The sequence below is a fragment of the Piliocolobus tephrosceles genome, chromosome 1 (genome assembly GCF_002776525.5).
Source record: "Piliocolobus tephrosceles isolate RC106 chromosome 1, ASM277652v3, whole genome shotgun sequence".
NCBI classification, from domain to species: Eukaryota; Metazoa; Chordata; class Mammalia; order Primates; family Cercopithecidae; genus Piliocolobus; species Piliocolobus tephrosceles.
Genome location: NC_045434.1, coordinates 29,196,177 through 29,215,772, shown reverse-complemented (window position 1 = coordinate 29,215,772; position 19,596 = coordinate 29,196,177). Strand labels below are relative to the sequence as shown.

Sequence of the window (19,596 nt, the reverse complement as noted above, 5' to 3'; positions counted from 1 at the left end):
GATTTCAAATTTTTTGACATTCATTATTAAACAATTCAAGAAGACAATGTATCTGTGTAACGAAAGCAGCCTTACAGTGTTATTTCTGAACCTAAATTTTAACACCAGTACCTACAATAAAGAAGACCCTTCTATTCACCCTTTTAAAAATATTATTTATTATCATCATTTCAGGAAACCTGGTAACAAAAGCAAAATGTAGCAAATTTCTTCTCAGTCCATTTAACCTAAAATAATTTCCCCATGTTTACAGAACATTGCCTAATGTATCTTTTTTGAGAGAAAGCAGAATTGTGAATATTCTATTCTACGTTCAATTTGTATACAAACACATGAGGGTCTGTATACATCATGATTATCTGGCCATTAAAAAACCTTCAGAATAGACTAAAATAACATCTTTGAATATAATTGCCAAACTAGAGATAAAAGTCCCTAATTTCTCCTGGATTAGTCAACTTTTGAATTTTTGAATTGGGCAACTTATTCATCCCACCTCATTCCTTTAGGAATAAAATGCTCCTATTATTCGGTCCTAAAGATCAAATATCTCCATATTATTTACTCAGTCTTCAGTGCTCCAATGGCTCTTTTTGATAAAGAAAACAAACATTTGTCCAGACTGCTGAAGTTGAAGAGTTTATATGATACAACAGAAGATAAACCAACAAAAAAAGACTTCTTCCTATGTGTACTACCTATGAAGCATGCCCACATTTTCTAGGAAAATGGTCCTTCTAGGATCTACATTTTTTCCACAAAAAAAACACTTTGACTTAAAAAGTAAAAACTACATGTTCTCTTAAACATGCACATGCACCTATCTCCCTTTAGCAAATATAGTGATTTTAACAGAAACAAAAAACACATATTTAAGAGCAAAGGCAGGCCTGCGCCAATATCAAAGCGGGCAGAGGTCTGGCAAATTCACATGACAAAGAACAAGAAAATCAGAGTGCTATGGAGAAATCTTGTTGATGTGACAGATTTGAATGTTTTAGTTCAAGAACATAAACAAAAGAATCAGGAAGGCATACACACAAAGCCAAGAATGCTGCTCTAAGATAACAGCTTCCCCCTTTTTAGCAGTTAAGTAAATTATATAATATCAAGAATGTTTAAATATGCAGTGAGCATGCTCTTTGATATCCAACTCTCAGCAGTGGCAAAGTATTCCGGTGACATATTTCCTATAACTACTAACTACTTGATAGCAAAAAGAAAAAGGAGTTTCTATTAAGATTAAAGACAAAGAATTCTAGCTTGTGGATACTATGTACACATTAAAAACAAGAAAAAAAAACTACTTTCAAAATGAGCTAATTTCAAGCTAATTCAGAAAGCAGTGATGATTATAGTCAAATTCAGACATTCTTGTGCCAAAGAACAGTTCTTTGAATCAGAACTACTTAGGTTCTGATTCCACTTTATTATTTACTTCTTCAAGTTATACCACCTTGGAGGCTATAGCTAATTCAGTCCCAAACTCTTCAGAGAAGAGTAGAAGGACACAGATACAGAAGGCGGTAGTGTTAGGCCATGTCTATAAAGTTTTGTAACAATAAAGTCTTATCATTCAGCTCTTACTGCCTCTCTTGTTCTAAAACTTCAGGAGGTGGAGATCATTTTAAATCTCATTTTAGAGACTCAGCTGACATCCTACTACCCATCTTATTTCTCTGTATAAATTCTTTCAATGCCTAGAACACTGGAAGATAATCTTGCCCTCCCAGAGTTCTGTAAAAGGAAAATTAACTGATATACCTTCAAGGAGAAAAATCCAAACAGAAGTATCTAAACAAGATTCTATTTGTAATTAATTGATTACAGAAAATAATATTTTCTGACCCCAGAAAATAGCTAATTCAACTTACTGAGCTACATAAATGACAGAATAATGTCTACTATGTAACATACAGAATGCAAATTAAGGGAAACAAAAACATTAATATCCAGACAGATAAGACATTTCTTTTACTCCTAAAAAATTACATCACATAGCAGTGAATGAGACTGACTTTTACATTAGTAACTGGATAGCTAGCAATCCTATTTAAAAGTAATCACTAATATCTAGAAAGTCAGAAGCCTAGCAATAAAGTAAAACAAAATATACTGAACTGATATGTAACAAAGTTGAATATTACTTTGTAATCACGAAAGATTTTCCTTCTACAGGTATTTTTAACACTCTTTTTCCCATTCCCTAGAAAGTCCACTGAAGTCTTTACTCTTCTATGGAGGGGGAAGAAGGCAAGAAAGAAAGAAAAGGCTAAAAGGAGAGATGAAAGAGGTGATTTTAACTCCATATACTGTGGCTACACAAAACATCAACTTAAGTATTTAGATTACTGGTCGAATATCTAAAAAAGTTATAAACTCAATGTTCACACTGACATTGGAATTCAAGCAATTCAATTCACTAAGAGCAAAAAGTGACAAGCACAATCAACTAGTCTTCTATTTTACCAAGATTTGTTTTTATTAAATTAATAATTTTCAAATAAAAATATACTTCTAGTTAATTTTACATCTTTCAGAAATAATCAAAAACATCATTGAAATATACCTACACAGGATCTAACCATGAAAAATAAAGTGCCAGTTGGGTAATGGTCTTTCCAGTAGTCTCCTTAGTGAGTCTACCACTAGGTTGGGATTATAGTTTGGAATAACAACAAACTAAACCACTAGTATATCTTATTCACTGTTTCTTAGTTTACAAAGAGTATATTATTACTAGTATTCTTAATGGTATTCATTATTATCATGGTAGGAGCACCCTTTGTATTTTGTAACTAAATGGCAAACTAACCATATTTATAGATTAACTGTTGTATGGCTGTTTTAATAATTCTTCCCCCAAGAAAATCCATAGCCCTTTCTTCACTATAAGGAATTTGCCCCAAAATGTGAGTGCCTAATTAGAGTAGAAGAAACACCTTTATTATGCTTGCTTTTGTCTCTCTCCTCTTTCTTTTCATATATTCTTCTTATCGCATTTCTATAAAAATACGTTTCAAAAGACAGTATCTTTTATTTCAACTCAAAGTTCAATACTGGGAGACGTCTCCTCAATCATACCATGACAAAATGTCCATGTGTATCAGAATGAAAAAGTTGAGAAATGCTTTAGTAGACTGAAGAGAAAATCCTCAAAATACTCACTTGTAGCAGAACCAAGAAGATTTTTTGAGGATTTATCCTCTCCAGTATTATAATCCAGTGGATAATCTGTTTAAAAAGAAAACAAAAGTAATCATGCTGAGATCTAGCTCCCATAACATATTTAAAAGCTCAAATTATTGTGCTGTCAAAGTCAGCTAATATTTAAAACATTTTATAATAAATATGAATCATATATCTAAAACATGTTCACAAAAAGCACGTAAGATTAAGAAACCATTTAACAAACAAATATAAACCAAGGAAAATAACTGTAATGCTTACCAGAATTTTAACCACATTTATAAGACTTTTTTATTCAAGTTTTCAATATACTTTACCAACTCTTAGTCAATGTCTTCATTTCACTCTTGAGAAAATTTAGATTGTTCAAACAATAGTATAAGACATCTTAAAACAAGGACTTAAATTGGAAATGGAGAGTGTCATAAAACTTTCCTCCACCTCGGTAGAGTCACATGATTTCTCAATGGCTCACAGGAGGCCAAAATGTGCTTGCTCTTAGGCTTATGGGAAATCAAAGGAATTAAAGCTCATTTCTACTGTTTCAGTATCTTGTGAGTTTAACAGATTTTTGGCCCTGGCATAGGGATATAATCCTAATTTATACTATTAATGTTATAGAAGGGAGTTTCAGTTACAAATAACTGATAAACTTGGAAAGCAATACGATTACAAAGCAATCATATTAGAAAACAGATTTAAGTAAAAGTTGATTAGAGTTAAAAGCAACAAAACAAAAGCCTGAAGACAACAGTCATATTGATTTAAGTAATTTATACTCCCCCATTACTATTTGATTTTTAAAAAGTAAAAAAAAATATACCTAACAGTCATCTGTTTGATGTCACTTACCATAGTCCTCATCAAATAGTTCCTGGCGTTCTGAGTGATACTGGGAATCAGCAATTTCTTCATATTCTTCCACCATGCTAGTGCCAAATACCCTATATAAACAACACTTTCATTAAAGACTTCCAAAACAAAACACTCATTAAGACAAATCTCTTCACAATAAATGACAAACATCAACTTTGGTCATATTTTGAGGGCCACTGGCTTTTGGACTTAAAAATAATGGCTGTTCCTTACATTTCAGTCATCTACAATTTCAATTAAAATGTAACACTAACCTATTTAAGGCATTTAGAAATATAATGGATGAGTTTTTATATCAGTCTAAAATGTTTCTGTGTAATATCATCATAGCAAACTAGCAAGCAAGTTAAAACAAATATACAAAATGAGGTTAATTTTTAAAGAGGGTATTTTGACATTTTTCCAAAATGCATTCAAAAGAAAGAAAGTTTCACAGTTTTTATTTCCATGGTATTAACTAACGTAAGAGAAAATTATTTCTTCACTTTAAATATATCAAAAATTTTGTATATCAATTTTTTAAAAAGCACTCAATAAATGTATTTTGTTCTGCATTACCTTATAAGGCTTAATGGACAGAAGTGTTCTGATCCAAAATGTGATACCAACTCAACCTAAAGAATAAAAGCACATAAAATGGGAAGCCAGCAGACAGCATGTAAGATTATCTAACAATATACTCACTTTTTTCATTATAACATTTCTAAACATTTCTATAAAGTCCTCGTTTTCCCCAAAATCAATAATTGTAAAGTTTTTGTAATGCATTAATATGCCATGTCCTGTTATTTAATAGTGCAAAAGAGAAGGTTGCTAACCTTTATGTACTTGATGAACATCTGAAGCAAGAGAAAGGAAAAGAAAAAGAAATCAGTTCCAAAGTCTAGACATCATGCAATAAGCAACTTTAAATATTTGTAAATTATGTTGTATAAAGTATAGAAAGCAATGTCATGTGATGGATAACACTGTAGTATTCTTAATTCCTTGCAGAAATAAAAGCAATGATTTAAATTTTTGCCATCACAACCTGAGAGTATAATCTAAATGACTGCAATGAAATAAATTAACTTTAAGGTTGTAAGTTAACTGATCTGCAAGCCATTGCTGTTATTTTATATAACTGTTAGATAGAAAGCATTCTAAAAGCAATTAATAAACAGTATCTAGAAACAATCTTTTACTTTAAGTATTACAGACATGTATCAAGTATATATCATATATGAATTTATTGATATATATGCACATATACATATATATTGTACACATATACATATTGATAACAGTCCATTATGAAATTATATTTATATTTGTATAGTATTATATATAACTTATTTCAGGGAAAGCATGAATTTTTGGTATGCTATGTTATTTCAAGTACAACTTACAGAAGTGGAAGATATATATCAATTGGTCTTTCAAATGTATGCTATTAAAAATAGTAGATTTGGGTGTAGCTCTTTTAGGATAAGGAAAATCCAGGTAAAAAACTTATATAACATTATTACCATAAAACAAAAATCAGAAAGTAATTTTTCCCTGCTTTTCATGAGTTGTAAGTAAATGTTTCTTGCTTTTAGACTCAATTCTACTAAAGAGGGTTTTTTATAAAACTAATATTTAAAATGCTCTATAATCTCCCACCACAAAAGGAAGAAGGTGGAAAGTTTTATAAGGCATTTTATCACCTAGCAAATGATTTTTTAACGTTTTTGCCTCTTCGCAGTGAAGAAAGTGTACCGTATAAAGTCATTAATTGTTTCAGCACCCACTTTAAAAGGAATTGAAAACATTCTTAAATTTTTTGAATAATTTTATTGAATAATTAACTGAGAATATCAACTGTATTTTAAAAATAGAATTTAGCATTTTTATAATGAGATTAAGAATACTACAAGTTTACCTATTAACAGAAGTCAATTTAAAACATGCTTTAAAAAGAGATGGTAAAATCACAGAAGACAAAATTAGGTAGCTGTAAGTTCTCACATTTAAAGAAGAAAGGACAGAAGTTAGAACTGCTGCGATTCCAAAAATGTCATAATATTAAATCAATAGTACTTTAAGATATGGCTATAATTTTAAAGAAAAAAAAAGAGGGAAGGAAGGAGTAAGAAGTTTCCCTATTTTGTCTAACCCAATTCAAAAGTGGTAATTTTACTTGATTAGCTGGTAGAAGAAGCAGTGGAAATACAGAACATCAGTGTTTAAAACTCTGTTTTATTTGAAACTGGTACTTGGACACAGAATATTTCATTTGGTTATACAAAGAAAAAGACAAAAGCTGTAACAATGCCAAGTAAGTGGACATTAAAGATGAAATGATCCAAGAATCAGAGTCTAATAAGAAATTACATCTGCTTTAAAGACTTCACTTACCAGCAATGATTTCAGTTTCAAAATAGAAAGAAATATACTACGAAGACGACATTTTGCATAAAGACTCAAAAAACTTAAATAGTTATAATTTAGAATTTTATCAGAGTCATAAATAACAAAAAGCTGGCCTAGGATTCCAGCAATACAAAAGGGAATGTAGCAATATTTCACTCATGAAATAATATACCCAAGTAAGAATTATCTATTAAGTGGTATAGTGTAGTCTATTTCTTAATTTTTCTGATTTCTAAAAAGATGAGGTGTATAGTGTGAATAACACATATATTTTACCTTGACATATTTTGCATACATCTGCTCATCTAAAGGGAAACTCTGTACATTCCGCTCATCTCTACCATGAAAAGTACCCAGCTTAATCCACTTATTTGTTGGATATCTACAAAATATAAGAAATATGTTTTTTAAAAATTATAAACCACGTATTGAGAGGTTCCATCATATTTTCAAAATATAATTTTTTTCCTTTCCAGGTGAACATGCTGACTTAACAGTTTAATACATAAATACATACATTTAATAAATACATTTTCTTTTCCAACTAAACTGACAGGTTTCTCTTTACCAGGAAAGAATGCCTTGAAAAATCACTCCATTAACAAAAAGTAAAACCAGTGCCACTTCTTGGGGTTTGGGAGGAGGTTTCAGAACAGAAAGTCACCAAGAGACTGTCTTGGAAGAAGGTGGCACAACTCTTTACATACTGACATGTGTGTAATAATGTAAAGTATAAATACAAGTACTGGTGGAAAGAGAATGGGAAGAAAAAACTTTTAAAACCACATCTGAGTTTGACATATCTGTTTCCCTTTAAAGGGGAATTTAATATCTAATATAAAAGTCTAAAACTATTGTATCTGTTTACTGAAACATTATAACAACTCCTCAAAATAATGAGCCCTCTCACCACATTAAAAAAAATACACTTTCCCTATCAGAGCTGTGTATGTTCATTTGACATATAAGAAAATTACAGCTGAGAGAAAAGGAAGTGATCTGAGCAAGGGTAGTGGCAGGATAACAGACAGAATTCTCAAGAAGTCTTGAGAACCAATTTCAAAAACTGTATATATGCAATGCTGAATGTGAGGTGGAGGAAGAAACATCAAGGAAAACCCTTAATGACCAATGACAAAACAACAGTGCCATAAATAAACAGCATCCTACATGGCATATCGTGGACACTCAAAAAGTATTTATGAAATGATTTAACACCTCTGTTTAACGAAAAATAACATGTACACATTAAAAATGATATGTGTAAAAGATGAGAGTATTTCCAGGATGTAAAAAGTAAATATTTTTATAGAATTAATAAATAAGTGCATAGTAAAGGCTGGAAGAAATATATTAAAATGCTAATAAGGACTATTTCTGGTTGACAAAATGCAGTTCTATTCCAAATTCCTCACAACATGTTTATTTCTTTTATAATCACACATGTATAAAAAAAGTTTTAGAATATATTTTAATAAAAATATACCTCATAATATAAAATAAAGGATCTATACATGTATGTTTTTAATAACGTTTAAAAGAAATGTTTAGAAGCAAGAGAGCATAATGACTGAAAGTGAGGACTCTGAAGTCAGAGTTGTAGTTCTGAATCTTGGTTCTCAAACTCACAAGTCATGTGACCTGGGCAAGCTACTTAAGCTCCCCTTTTCTGTTTCCCCACACTATGAGTATAATATCATATGGTTATGTTTAAAGCATCATATGAGCTAATCAAAGTAAAAGGTAAGTGATTAACAAGAGCCTACAATACAGTCGTATTATCGCTATTACAAACTGACCTTTAAAAAATAAACGGACTGAAGTCAAAATAGTGACCCACTTTTTTGTTTTATTTCACAGATCCAACATAGACCCTACAGAAACAGCTTTAGAATTTACCTGTCACTGATAGAAACCAGAAAATCTTTAGGAGTAGAAGAAAATAATTCATAATTTGCAATATCAAGCTGCTTTACTTGAATTGGTTCACAAAGTTCAATAACAAACCTTCAAAAAGAACAAAAGACAATTACTTAAACCAATCAGCAGTTCATACTAAATGTGGCATTAACAGTTTCCATAAATTAGACTACCATGAAAAGTTGTTCATTAAAATGTTAAGGAGGGTATGTAGCCTGAGTTGTCTATACGAAACATCTTTAAATACTTGCCAAGGATATCATTAGTGGGGCAAAAAAAAAAAAAAAAAAAACCTGTAAATAAAACAATACTGATTTTGCTCCATCATATTTTTTAAAAGATTCTTTTTTTAGATAACACTCATTCTTGGAGAAGGGATGACTTTCCTAAGAACAGACAGTGATGGTGTAAAATAACTAGTCTGGAGGACAGTTTGGCATATACATTGTCTTAAAAAGTTATCATAGTCTTCGATTTAGTTCTTAGAAATTTAAGGATTCAAAGCTTCAGATGTCCACCTTTGTATATATATTTTGCTATATTGAAGCACACACAGTCTATAAGAGCAGGGGAGGGAAATCAACTTAAATATTTAGCAAAGAGAATTAACAAATTATGGTTCATCCAGACAATGAAATACTAAGCAGCCATTAAAACTGGTACTAAAACCTATTATTTCATTTACATAAAAATCTAGAGACTGTAAACTAATTTACAGTAACAGAAAGCAGATCTGTAATTGCTGTGGGGGAAGAGAGTTTGCAAGAAATTACAAAGAGGTATGATGAAACTTTTGGGAATGATGGATGTTTGTTATCTTTATTGTGGTGATGGTTTGAGATACATAAATGTCAAAACTTACCAAATTATACACTTTGACATGTAGTTTATCGTACATGCAATTTACTGTATGTCAACTATACCTCAATAAAGCTCTTTTTTTTTAATGATGCTAAGATTTACATTTATTAACATGGAAAGATGTCAAAAATACTGCTGCTTAGGAAAAAATTAAAAGTATGGTTCCATGTGCATAAAACTGAATATAGCACAGCATTGGGGGAAAATAAATACCCATGACATCTAACACTCTAATCACTGCTTTGATAAATTAATATATCAAAGGAGATTTATAGAAAGACAATTAAATGCTAAATAAATCAAAAGCATTATAATTAAGATAGTGTTTAATCTTGGAGAGCAACAGACTTAAGTCCCAGGACATGGTTAAAAAACAAAATCAGGTTTCAGAGAAAGGCTCATGAAGAGAGGTAACTAACACCTGCTGAATGCTTACTCCGGATCAGATACCATGGTTTACGATTTTTACCCATCCTTTGATTTAATTCTTACAACCAAATTGCAAGGAATATTATCGCCATTTCATAGAATAAATTAATAAACACTAATTGACTACTTCACATTTTTCCCCAAGATGTAGCTGGGCATATGGACATTTATCAGAGACTGTATCCTATGCTCAGTCATGTTTATTAGTTCTCAAGGGTCTATCTAGCCAGCATGTTATGACTAAAAAAGTAAAATGTATTGGCTGGGTGCAGTGGCTCACGCCTGTAATCCCATTACTTTGGGAGGCTGAGGCAGGCAGACTACTTGAGGTGAGGAGTTCAAGACCAGCCTGGCCAACATGGTGAAACCCCATCTCTACTAAAAATGCAAAAATTAGCCAGGCGTGGTGGTGGCGGGTGCCTGTAATCCAAGCTACTTGGGAGGCTGAGACAGGAGAATCGCTTAAACACAGGAGGCAGAAGCTGCAGTGAGCTGAGACTGTGCCACTGCACTCCAGCCTGGGCAACAGAGTGAGACTCTGTCTCAAAAAAAAATTACAAAAGTAACATGTAATAAAAAGGATCAGAAATTTTTTAATGGAAAAAAAATTGGTAGAGAAGGTCTAATTCTCCATAGGATCAGAAATTTTTTAATGGAAAAAAAATTGGTAGAGAAGGTCTAATTTTCCATAGAAACCACCGAAGATTCTGCATATTAATTACTAGAAAATAAGGCAATATAAGAAGGTAGTCTGATACAAGATCCATATGTAAAAACTGCGTAATTGTATACAACAAAACGTAATTTTAAAGAGATATCATTTACAATAGTAACAAAACAAGATTTTTTAAAAAGCTACCCAGGAAGAAAATTAACAAAAGATATGTAATGCTTTTATGGAAATTTTAAAAAAAATAACTTTATTGAAAGACATTAAAGACAACAAAGAAAGATATGCCCTGTTTATGGATACAAAACCTCAGTATCTGAAAGTCATTTAAAGATTCAATAAAATTCCAAACAAAATTCCCATATGACATTCAAGGAATTCAAAAGGGAAAGTCTAAGATTTATTTTTTTACTGATTTTTTTTTTTGAGACGGAGTTTCACTCTTGATGCCCAGGCTGGAGTGCAATGGCGCAATCTCGACTCATTGAAACCTCCATCTCCTGAGTTCAAGCAATTCTCCTGCCTCAGCCTCCCGAGTAGCTGGGATTACAGGTGACTGCCACCACACCCAGCTAAGTTTTTGTATTTTTAGTAGAGATGAGGTTTCACCATGTTGGCCAGGCTGGTCTCAAACTCCTGACCTCAGGTGATCCACCCACCTCAGCCTCTCAAAAGTTCTGGGATTACAAGTGTGAGCCACCGCGCCTGGCCAGAAGTCTAACATTTATAAGAAAAACCAGAAGCAGAAGAATAGCCGAGTGAGTCCTGAAGTACAAAACTTGCCTTATCAGATATTAAGAGCTACAAAGCTAAGTGGTGTCATTGCAGGTAATGGTAAATCGACCAATGAAAGAGAACAGAGAATACAAAAAACAAAATATATATAACGGAACTTAACAATAAAGGCTGCATTCGAAATCAGAGGGGAACATGTAAACTACTGAATAAACAACTATCTAAACAGAAAAAAATCGGGAGAAGGACTGAACCCTTCCTGTATACCATAAATAATATAAAACTATAAACAATTTCAGGAGAATAAAAACCTAATATAAAGTGCAACGTTTTTAAATTCTAGGAAATACACGAAATAATATCTTCATAACTTCAGGGCAAGGAGAAATCTCTGACACATGAAGATATGCTCAATCTTGTTAGTGATCAGGGACTGACACCTCTCTAGGATACAAGTGCCATGGCAACAGAGATCTCAGTTTATGTTGTGAAAAAATGTTTTTCTAGTATCAGCGGCATAACAGGTACTCAACAAATATCAAATCAAAACATGAAAGAATACAAAGACTCAGTATTCTAAAATGTCACTTAACCCAAAATTCATCTACAGAGTTGATACAATTCCAATGGAAATGTCAGCATTTTTTTATAGCACTTAAGATAATTCTAAAATTTAAAAGAAAAAACAATGGGGCAGTAACAGTGAAGACACTTCTGAAGAGGATGAGGCATACAAATTCACTCTTTCAGATGTTACGACTTATAAAGCTATTGTTAGAGAGTGTGGTCTTACTGTTCCCTTAGATGGGGTTGGGGGGGGAATCTACTTAAACCAGGTGAAATCAGTTAAAGATGTTCTGAGGCTCCTGAATCACACAATGAAAAGACACACACATGAATGTGCAAAAAGTAATATATACAGTAAATATATACCTACAAACATAAATATAATCATGTGTCACTTAACAACAGGGATACATCTGAGAAATGCATCAGCAGGTGTTTTGTCACAATCACAGAGTGTACTTACACAACCTAGATGGTATAGCTTATTTATACATCTAGGCTATACAACTATTGCTCCTAGGCTACATACTTGTAGAGCATGTTGCTGTATTAAGTATTGTGGGCAACTGTAACACAATGTTAAGTATTTGTATGTCTAAACATAGAAAAGGCATAGTAAAAATATGGTATTATAACCTACGGGACTACGTTCATACATGCAGCCCATCGTTGACTGAAATGTGTCATTATACGACATATACCATACATGCTGTCTGGCAGAAACATTAAAATACAAATGCGTAGCTACAATCACTCATTCTGCAAACCATAATAAAAAAATGACTGCTTCATATGACTTCATCCCAGCATGGCCTTGCTTGAAATACAAAATTTTTGAGCATAAAAATTTGTCACTGACAATAGAGGCTTTTACAAATAAAAACAAAAACCTCAAAATATTTTGATTATGATCTCAAATAATCATTTCTTCAATTCAATTTACAAATTGAATGGCATAAGGAAAAATTAAGTTTTCAAAATCCATCCCTTACTCCCCCTCCCCTTAAATAGTATGATTCATTTTCAAGTTGAATCTAAACATGCACATTTCCAAAAGAAATGAAAGCCAAGAGTAGAAAAGAATAAGCATTATTTTTAAGGTTTAAAGAGTGTCTTCTTAAATTAAAAAAAATATATATTTTATTCATTCATTAATTCATTAACTCATTCAATCTAGTAAATCAACATGATGGTGGTTTTCCTCAGTTCTTTTTCAAACAGCTGCTTTCTGCAATAAAATCATGTAATCTAATAGAATTGTTAGTATATCACATTAATTTCCCCCATATATCTTTTCCTTTTCCTATATACTTAGCTAATGGCACAATCATAGATTCAAGCAGTGAAGCCAAAATTCTGGGAAATTTCCTGGGTGCCTCTCTCTTCTTCACATCCAAATACCAACCAAGAGCTGCCAATTTTATCTGCCATAAACCTCTTTCAGATATATTCCTCTCCTCTGAATCCAACTTGCCTATGTCTTAATTATAGTCCTTATTTCTCACCCAGGTTATGACAACAGGTTCCAAACCATGCTTACAATTGCATTCTGTAGGCCACCCTCTGAGGACAAGCCTTCCTAAAATGCTAGTGAGATCATGTCACTTCCTTACTTAAATCAAATACTGTACTTCATGGTCTTTAAGTTCAAAAATGTTTAAGTTGGGTATACATAGCACCAAATGGCCTACTTATAGATAAATGAATGCTCCAGGCTTATGTTCCACCCCTACTCTCATAGCACCTTTCTTCTTGTAATACCTGACAGTCACCCAGAAGAAACATATTCCTTTTCAGCACTACCCCCTTATTCTTACAGTTCCTGAATACTTCTGACTCATTCATCTGCCACTTCCTATTAATCCTTCAAGGTTCAGCACAGGAATTACCTCTTCCAGGAAGCCTTCTCTCATCTCCTCTTCCAGTTACACATCATCACTCTTTCAATAACACCCTTTCAACAGTACTTTTTATACCATTTCATAATTGTTTAACCAGGTCTGTCACTTTTTTCTTTTTGTGACCTCCTCAAAAGGAAAGGAAGGCATTTTGTCTCAGTTTTGCATAGTATCAGCACTAATCAATCATAAATGCTTATTAAATGATTAACCCTAATGCAAAAGCTTAACATAACATGCATATATATGTAGAATGTACTCTTTAAAATTGTCTATTACTCACCAAATTTTAGTGCTGCAAGGATTCAACATATAAAGATCCATATTTTCTATAAGAATAGCAGATGTGCTCTATTTTAAAAAGAGGAAAGGAAACAAATTACTTTAGGAATAATGAAGAAAGTATTTATTTTAACTTTAAAGTTTTCTAGGACTTCTGTATTTTTAGATCTTAAGTACACACCTAAGACTTTAAAACACTCACTTGGGAAAAAAGCATAAAAGTGGCTAAGATTCACCATTCATGGCTACAGCATTAAATTAGTGTTATGACAGTACATTTAAAATTCAATGCCTGTTACTTTAAAGAAAAAAATAATATTTTAGTTATTTCCTTTTTAAAATTTCATACGGGTTTTAAAAGTTAAAGGCAGGGTAAAATGTATCAGTCAATATAAATAAGAATTCATACAAGATAATGTTTTGAAAAGCACATTCTGCTTTTGTTAGTGAATAAGGAAAATATCTCACATTAAAATATAGTTCCCAGTAAACAAAGCCTATATTTTTAAAAGTCGTTAATTTCCTATATATATAAAATTTTATACTTAAGAACCTACCTTGGCTTCTGGATTAGCTGCTAGAATTTTGGCACCACATTCTACTGAGGCATAATTATTTCGATTTTTCTGGACTTTTTTGGTGGCATGTGAACCTCCATTAGAAGATGGATGCATTGACTGACCTGCAGACAAACCTTATTGTAAATATATATATATTTGATTATTATGACTGAAAATACTTCTAGCAACACTGATCTCAAAAGCAATAAGCTGTCTTCTAGAAAAGAATAGGTTTTAACACTTGAGAGAATATTTTAAAAATTCACAAAAAATCAAAGTGCTCCACCTCAACAGCTTTAAAATATCCCCCAGAAACAAATTAACTACAAAATTCTACATTAATTTATGTCTAAGTAATATAACTCACAAAATGAAGCTTGTCCATGAGAATCAAAGCTTTCTGTATCTACATCTATTATAAACATCTATTAAGGATGTATTTTTAAATTATTATTTTTTTTTATGCTCTGGGGTACACACGCAATACGTGCAGGTTTGTTACATAGGTAAACATGTGCCGCGGTGGTGTGCTGTACCTAACAACCCATCACACAGGGAATAAATTAACTATAATTTTAGTCACCCTCCTCTCCCTCATAACATAAGCAAGCTTTTCTTTAGGTATGTTCTTGAAACACCGTATGTAAAACATCTTTTGGTAAGTTAAAGAATATTTTAAACTCAAGGATTTTATGCAAGTTCTTTTTGAGTTTCATATGAATTTTAAAATAGCTTCCATGCCTCAATTTTCCTTGTATTAACTGTGATGGAAATCACTGCTATGCCTTATTTTATGCTCACTTAATAATTTACAAGAATGGATTTCAATTAAAACTAAAACTGTATGTAATTATACACAGGTACATGATATATGAATGGATCAACAGCAACTTGGTTAGTTTCACCTTTAAAAAGTGTTCAAAAGTAAGTTTTATTTTGTTTTACCAATCAAAAAAAGAAAGCATATTAAAAGTACACCATAACCTTAAAAAAAAAAGAAAATGTTTAAAGAACTCAAATACTTCCTTACTTTTTTCTTTTTCTACTTCCATAACTTTCTTCTTCCATTCATCAAATGTTGGTATATCTTCTGGATCTTTGGGACTTGTTACAGATGTAGGGTCAATGTCTCCTGGTTTTGTATAATCAGAGCTCTGAAAGAAACACCAAAAAATAAGACGACTTCAACTTTCAAATAATACAAATAAATTTTAGAAATAAATACAAATGTTTCTGTCAAATTTAAGTTCCAATTTATAACGAATGATTATATTTTGAAAAAATAAAAAAGGTAAAAAGAAAAGTTTTGGTTTACTGAAAGGCTGAATTTCTCTTGAGATAATTAAAACATTCTATTTAGGATGTGTTCCTTCACTTGTTAGTGATATAAGCATAGGTCATTAAAAAAAATAATTACATAAAACCCTAAAGCAAACAATTACTCATACATAGTCTGTACAAATGAATAAATTGTATACTTGCCATGCATCCACCTTAAAATATAAGTTAAGATAATACATCCATTAAAGGAAGCTAGATAATTTTAGATGTTTTATTTCCACAAAATCTTTAAAAAGAAACACTGTGTACACAAAAATTTTAAGGCACATTAAAAAACCTAAATGTGAAAAAACAAGACTTTACATTTTAGAAGAAAATTTAAAAATCTTTATAAATCATGTTAACAAGATGCAGAATGCATATATCATTTCTAAAAGCTGATACATTTGGCTAGGCTAACCGTAAATGACACAGAAGAATAAGTCACACACTGAGAGCAGTATCTGCAATACATTCAGTCAACAAACAATTATTATCAAGTATAAAGAGTATCAACAAATCAAATAACGGGATGGGGTGGGTGGGAAGCAAAGAATAAAATCAATAAATCCACAAAAAGAAATACAATTCAGTAATAATCATAGAATCCAAATGAAAGCCTGAGATATCATATAAATCAGTGGTCTACAATCTTTCTGAAACCAGTGACTAGTTTCATGGAAAACAATTTTCCCATGGATGGGGTAGGGAGATAATTTTGGGATGAAACTGTTCCACCTTAGATCATAAGGCATTAGATTCTCATAAGGAATGCACAACCTAGATCCCTCACATGTGCAGTTCACAATAGGGTTCACACTCCTATAAAATTCTAATGCCAACACTGATATGACAGGAGGCAGAATTCAGGCGATAACGCTTGCTTACCCGCCACTCACCACCTGTCGTGCAGCCTGTTTCCTAACAGGCCATGGACTGGTGCTGGTCTGCGGCCTTGGGGATGGGGCATGCTGAGATAAATTATACAAATCTAATGGAGTTTAAAGTGTGATAATCTGTGGCCACGTGTGAAATGTCTGTTGAGCCAAGAGAAATCTATCAGACTGCTAAAAGGTTTAAAATTTAACAATATTAAGATGTACATAATCCCTAAATACACCCATGTATAAATCTAAGTGAAAAGTCCAGCTATGGTAAGAATATTCATTAGACCATTGCTTTTAATACCAAAAATAATAACCTAAATATCCATTAAATGAGGAACAGATAAACTGTAGTAGTCACTATAAACAACAGAGCAGTGGAAACAATGAACGAATCTCAAAAACAATGTTGAATAAAATGCTACTTGAGGCAAGAACATCATTTATATTAAACTATGCCATATAATATTTATTGTTTATACTTATTTGAAAAACTCTAAAACTAAACAAAAAACCACTGAATTCAAGATAGTGGTTATATCTGAAGACAAGAGAAGGAATACTGGGGAAGGACACACAATCTTGTGACTTTTTGTTCTCTTAAACTGAATAATGAATACACAGACATTTATTCCATTACTGAATCATGTCTGTATTCCTAAAACAAAGTTTTGATGTATTCATTAACACTATCTTGAGAGTGTACAAAATCTATTAGATAGCAAACTCTGGTAAACAATGTAAGTCTCATTTAGTATATATTTGCTATATAAGAGCATGCTTTTGAGCACTAACATGAAATATCCATAACTTCTGGGACTATTTCTTTTTTTCTTCAAAGGAAGTAGAGCCATTTCTAAACCCCCTTTTCGGAAGACAGCAATTTAGTCCCCACCCAACTTCCATCTTAGAGTGCTTTACAGAACAAGTTGATTTACTAAATGAAGTGTATAGCTATTTAAAATAACACATGGCAGAAAAAGATAAAAGAGCTAGTATTACCACTACTTTAATTTTTTCAATTAGATAACAAAAATCTAGTTTGAATATAAGGAAGGAGACAGGACTCGATTGATTCCGCAGGCAGGGTTCAGACACTAAACCATATGGATGACTAGATAAAACAGATCAGGAGCAGTAGCAGTTTCCATAAGACACGCCCACCAGCATGCCTTGTCAATTTAGCATTGTCATGGCAACACCTAGAAGTTACCACGCCTTTCCATGACAAGGATCCAGCAACCTGGAAGTTACCATCATTTTCCTAGAAATTTCTGCATAAACCACCCCTTAAATTTGCATATAATTAAGAGAGGGTATAAATATGCAGAACTGCCTCTGAGCTGCTACTCTAGGCACCCTGCCTGTGGGGTAGCCCTGTTCTAGAAGGAACAGTACTTCTGCTGCTGCTGTATAAAGCCACTTCAATAAAAGGTGCTGTTTAACACTACCAGCTCGTCCTTGAATTCGTTCCTAGGTGAAGCCAAGAACCCTCCTGGGCTAAGCCCCAATTTGGGGGCTTCTCTGTCCTGAAACATCTGGTAACCACGAAGGGATGAAGAAAGCAGAGATGGTGGTGAGTAGAAGAGAGGCAAGATGATGCAACAGTAGAGATGGAGAGAAGGTGATTGGCAAGAGCCAATGAGAGATGGCAGTCAGAGAAGCAGTGAGAAAACAGCAAGGGACAAGAGACAGCAGTTAACAAGACAGCAGAGATGGCAGTATGTGAGATGAGCAGAGAGGTAACTAAGCAGAGTTGTAACACCTGAGCTCTTAACACTAATCAAAGGCTCTTTTGAGAGCCATCATTTTCCCTGGCAGACAGCACAGCTGAGCAGATGAGCAAGTGGCCACAGCGCCACTGCCTCATATGGGACCCACTGCTCTGACAGGCAGACCAGTAGGTTACCAGTCCCTGTGTAAGCTCCTCCCACTGCAGCAGCTGAGCCCACTCTAGATGAGGGAACCTGGAGGGACCTTCGCCCAAGTCCCATGAGGAAGATTGGTCACAATTTGGCTTCTGTGGATGGGTGTGTCCCCTCTACCACCCCCCATAATATCAGGTAAGCTAGGGAATAAAAGCCTTTGGCTAAGTGGTCAGTTAAAAGCCCCCATCATTAGTGTGCCCTGAAACACATCCTGAGCACCTCTTCCACTGGTTCTTGCCCTTCTATTTTATTATTCCACCAGTCATTCCAGTTTCAATCCTAAAATGTATGCAATCTTATTGTTTGCTTTTAACTTTCTGTTTATGTGGGCAACTGTTTAAGGTGGGACACTTAGTTGTGAGAGGTTCCCCCAGTGTGTTGACTGTGGGATACCAGAGTCACATTCTGTGACCTCAACTCAGTCATGGGACACTGTTGGTTGCACCCTGGGTACACCAGGGTTTTCGGCATTGGTGAGGGGACCCTCATTGGCTGAAATGCAGGCACTCTGGGTTTTCAGCATTAGTATTATAGACTGCACCCCAGATGCTCTGGGGTTTCTGGCATTAACATTCCCTTTAGGACTGTGGGTTATAGCCCCTCTCCCTAGGGGAATATTAGTCTTGCCCTTTTGTGTCCTAAAGTTAAAAGCATTATTTTCCTAATAGCCACTTGCAAGCCCCTTCTTGGGAGCTGTCTTATAACTGCTTTGCTTGTAACTGTCCCTCTTGGTCAAAGGAACTGCGAGTTCACAGGCCCCTGACCTCAAATGGACAGACACCTACAGCAGCTGACAAGTGGCTACCTTTTTTCTCAGTGTCTCCACTACCAGGTAGGTTCTCCAGCAAGTCAGGGCCTCTGAGGTCTCCCCTTTGGCAACTCTTTCCTAGGTAAATTATTTATGTTCATAGGCTTTAAAACGTTTTAAATGGCATGAGAATAGAATAGAATAGAATAGAATAGAATAGAATAGAATAGAATAGAATAGAATAGAATAGAATAGGATTGAGCTTACTGTATGGTATAAAATCTAAAAATGATAAAATGGTCCTCATCTATAAAATTCTAATGTCTGGTAGGCAG

The 19,596-nt window shown here is 33.3% G+C and overlaps 1 protein-coding gene across 2 annotated transcripts in view; it reads right to left on the bottom strand.

Moving 5' to 3' along the window:
- The window catches only part of SUCO (SUN domain containing ossification factor), an 80,825-nt gene that overhangs the window by 29,232 nt on the left and 31,997 nt on the right, over positions 1–19,596 (bottom strand). For both annotated transcript variants that reach the window (XM_023207168.2, XM_023207169.3), the window contains exons 7-15: positions 15,412–15,535; positions 14,379–14,503; positions 13,823–13,890; positions 8,359–8,466; positions 6,736–6,841; positions 4,884–4,904; positions 4,624–4,679; positions 4,042–4,133; positions 3,169–3,234 (exon numbers count right to left, since the gene is read on the bottom strand). In XM_023207168.2, the coding sequence (XP_023062936.1) occupies positions 3,169–3,234; positions 4,042–4,133; positions 4,624–4,679; positions 4,884–4,904; positions 6,736–6,841; positions 8,359–8,466; positions 13,823–13,890; positions 14,379–14,503; positions 15,412–15,535 (766 nt within the window). The remainder of the gene's footprint in view (positions 1–3,168; positions 3,235–4,041; positions 4,134–4,623; positions 4,680–4,883; positions 4,905–6,735; positions 6,842–8,358; positions 8,467–13,822; positions 13,891–14,378; positions 14,504–15,411; positions 15,536–19,596) is intronic.